Genomic DNA, 2,838 nt, shown 5'->3' with positions numbered 1-2,838 from the left:
TATATATATATATATATATATGCATGCATTCAGGTTGTTGCGGCGAAAGCCAGTGGTGTTGGTGGGGGACCTAAACGCGACGACAAACTGCAGAGACATTTCTCTGCTCGATGCAGTCGTCAGCATCAGAGACCTCTGGCCCCCTGCTGCTGCTGCTGCTGCTGCTGCTGCTGCTGCTGCTGCTGGTGCTGCTGCAGGTGGAGGAGCAGCAGCACAAGCAGCAGCAGCAGCAGTAGGAGCAGTTTCACAACCAGCAGCAGCAGCAGCAGTAGGAGCTGCAGCAGGAACACAGCCAGCAACACCTCCAGCAGACGCAACAGCAGCAGCAGCAGCAACACAACCAGCAGCAGCAGCAGCAGCAGCAGCAGCAGCAGAATGGAAGCCTTGCTCTGCGTTGTCTCCTTCGCTGCAGCGGAAGCTGCTGGCGGGCGGTCCCCTCATTGAGCGTCTTTTATCGAACCCGCAGACACACGAGGTCAGGCTCTCGCAGCCACCAGCACCTAAGCAGCAGCAGCAGCAGCAGCAGCAGAAGCAGCAGCAGCAGCAGCAGCAGAAGCAGCAGCAGCAGCAGCAGCAGAAGCAGCAGGCGGGGAGACGGCGGCAAGGTCTTTATCGGTTTGTGCTGAAGCCCCCAGGTCTGAGGCCAAGGCAATTGGGTCGCCCTTTGTAAGAATAATATAATTAATAAATAAAAATAAACAAATAAAAATAAATAAAAATAAATAAATAAAAATAAATAAATAAATAAAAATAAATAAATAAAATGAATGATTATTGTGGCTGCCTTGGTCTTTTGCAGTTGCTGCGACGTTCTGCTGTTTTCTTCTCCGATTGCTGCTGCTGCTGTTGCTGCTGCTGTTGCTGCTGCTGTTGCTGCTGCTGTTGCTGCTGCTATTGTTAGCTGTTTGTTTTTTGTTCCTTTTGCTGCTGCTGTTGTTGCTGCTGTTGTTGTTGCTGCTATTGTTGCTGTTGTTACTGCTGTTGTTGTTGCTGCCGTTGTTGTTGCTGTTGTTTGTCTTTGTTGTTTGTCTTTGTGGGGTTTTGTTGTTTTGTGGGGTTTGCTTATTGCTTGTTTCCTTGATGGGTTGTGTTCTCCTGTTGTTGCTGCTGCTGTTGCTGTTCTCTCTGTTGCTGCTGCTGTTGCTCTTGTCTTTGCCGTTACTGTTGCTCCTGCTACTGCTGCTGTTGCTGCTGCTGCTGCTGCTGCTGCTGCTGCTGCTGCTGCTGCAGCGACAGCGAGATCGAGGCGCGGATGCATCTATCGCTATGCGCATGGGAGGTCCCCGTCACTGCCGCTACCATAGCGGGGGCCTCCACCACCCCACAGCCTGTCCCGGGATCGTCTCCGGGATCGTCTCCGGGATCGTCTCAGACATCGACTGTGGGGTCGTGTCTGGGATCGTCTGTGGGGTCGTCTGTGGGGTCGTCACAGACATCGACTGTGGGGTCGTGTGTGGGGTCGTCAGTGGGATCGTGTGTGGGATCGTGTGTGGGGTCGTGTGTGGGGTCGTGTCTGGGATCGTGTGTGGGGTCGTGCGTGGGATCGTGTGCGGGATCGTGTGTGGGGTCGTGTCTGGGATCGTGTGTGGGGTCGTGTGTGGGATCGTGTGTGGGGTCGTGTGTGGGGTCGTGTGTGGGGTGGCGTGGGGAGAGGAGAGAGGCGGAGGCGTTCAGTTTTAGGTTTTCGGTGAATCTGCCCCCGGGAGAAAACGGAGAAGCAAAGACAGCTGAATGCAGATACACCTACACCGTATGATACCCCAGACACTGCTGCTGCTGCTGCTGCTGCTGCTGCTGCTGCTGCTGAACGTTCTTGCTGCTGCTGCTGTTTGCTGCTTCTGCTGCTGCTGCTGCTGCTGCTGCGGGGACAGCCTCTTGCTTGTCTAAGCCCTAACATTTATTTCTACTACTGTATTGTGGTTATTATATAAAATAATAAGAAAATAAAAACAATAATTATTTTTATTTGAGTTTAATGTAAATATATTTGTCTTGTGTACAGCCCGACGGGAAAGGAGGCAGCAGCTGGATCTGCAAGGAAGCAAACCGGCTGTCGCTGCTGCACCTAGCCGATTGCTTCAGCGCTATCCAGGTACTGCAGCAGCAGCAGCAGCAGCAGCAGCAGTAGGAGTAGCAGCAGCAGCAGCAGCAGCAGTAGGAGCAGCAGCAGCAGCAGCAGCAGTAGGAGCAGCAGCAGCAGCAGCAGCAGCAGTAGGAGCAGCAGCAGCAGCAGTAGGAGCAGCAGCAGCAACAGCAGAAGCAGTAACAGTAGCAGCAGCTGCAGGTGTATGCAGGGATGCAGACATTAGGCATAGGGTAAACTGGTGATGGTTAGGGTTTAGGGTTTAGGGTTTAGGGTTTGAGGTTTAGGGTTTAGGGTTTAGGGTTAAGAGTTTGTTATGCGATTCCTTCAGAAGGTCTGTCTACCCGCTAGCTTTCTGTCTGTGAATTTAGGGTTTAGGGTTTAGGGTTTAGGGTTTAGGGTTTTTGTGTGTATGTATGCAGATGCCGCTTACACAAGAGGAGATATTTCAGCTGTATGTACACCTGGGGAGGCCGAGCCACTCTTCGTGCGTCGCGAATTTCATGCAGAGTTTGTTGAGAGAGGACGGAATGATAGACAGCTTTGCTGCTGCATGCAGCAGCAGCAGCAGCAGCAGCAGCAACAACAGCAGCAGCAGCAGCAGCAGCAGCAGCAGCAACTCGTTGCGTTGGGTTGGGGCCTACACTGCGTGGGATCAATACACAAACAAAAGATACACAAATGAGGCGAGTTGCTGCTGATTTGTGTTTGCTGCTTCCTGGGGTGTATGCGCAGGTTTCGGGTGTATGCACAGG

General features: G+C 52.5%; 1 protein-coding gene across 1 annotated transcript in view; it reads left to right on the top strand.

Moving 5' to 3' along the window:
* Positions 1-23: 23 nt before the first annotated feature.
* Positions 24-2,838, top strand: part of EMH_0052960 (uncharacterized protein) — a gene marked incomplete at both ends in the record, with an annotated part of 4,886 nt that continues 2,071 nt past the window's right edge. The window contains 5 exons of the mRNA XM_013496937.1: positions 24-33; positions 198-635; positions 2,003-2,284; positions 2,506-2,710; position 2,838. The exon at position 2,838 is cut by the window's right edge and continues 18 nt beyond it. Coding sequence (XP_013352391.1) covers positions 24-33; positions 198-635; positions 2,003-2,284; positions 2,506-2,710; position 2,838 — 936 coding nt within the window. The remainder of the gene's footprint in view (positions 34-197; positions 636-2,002; positions 2,285-2,505; positions 2,711-2,837) is intronic.

The sequence above is a fragment of the Eimeria mitis genome, genomic scaffold, assembly GCF_000499745.2.
Source record: "Eimeria mitis Houghton genomic scaffold, Emh_scaff2385, whole genome shotgun sequence".
In the NCBI taxonomy this organism is placed as follows: domain Eukaryota; phylum Apicomplexa; class Conoidasida; order Eucoccidiorida; family Eimeriidae; genus Eimeria; species Eimeria mitis.
This window is presented reverse-complemented; position numbering and strand designations above follow the sequence as displayed.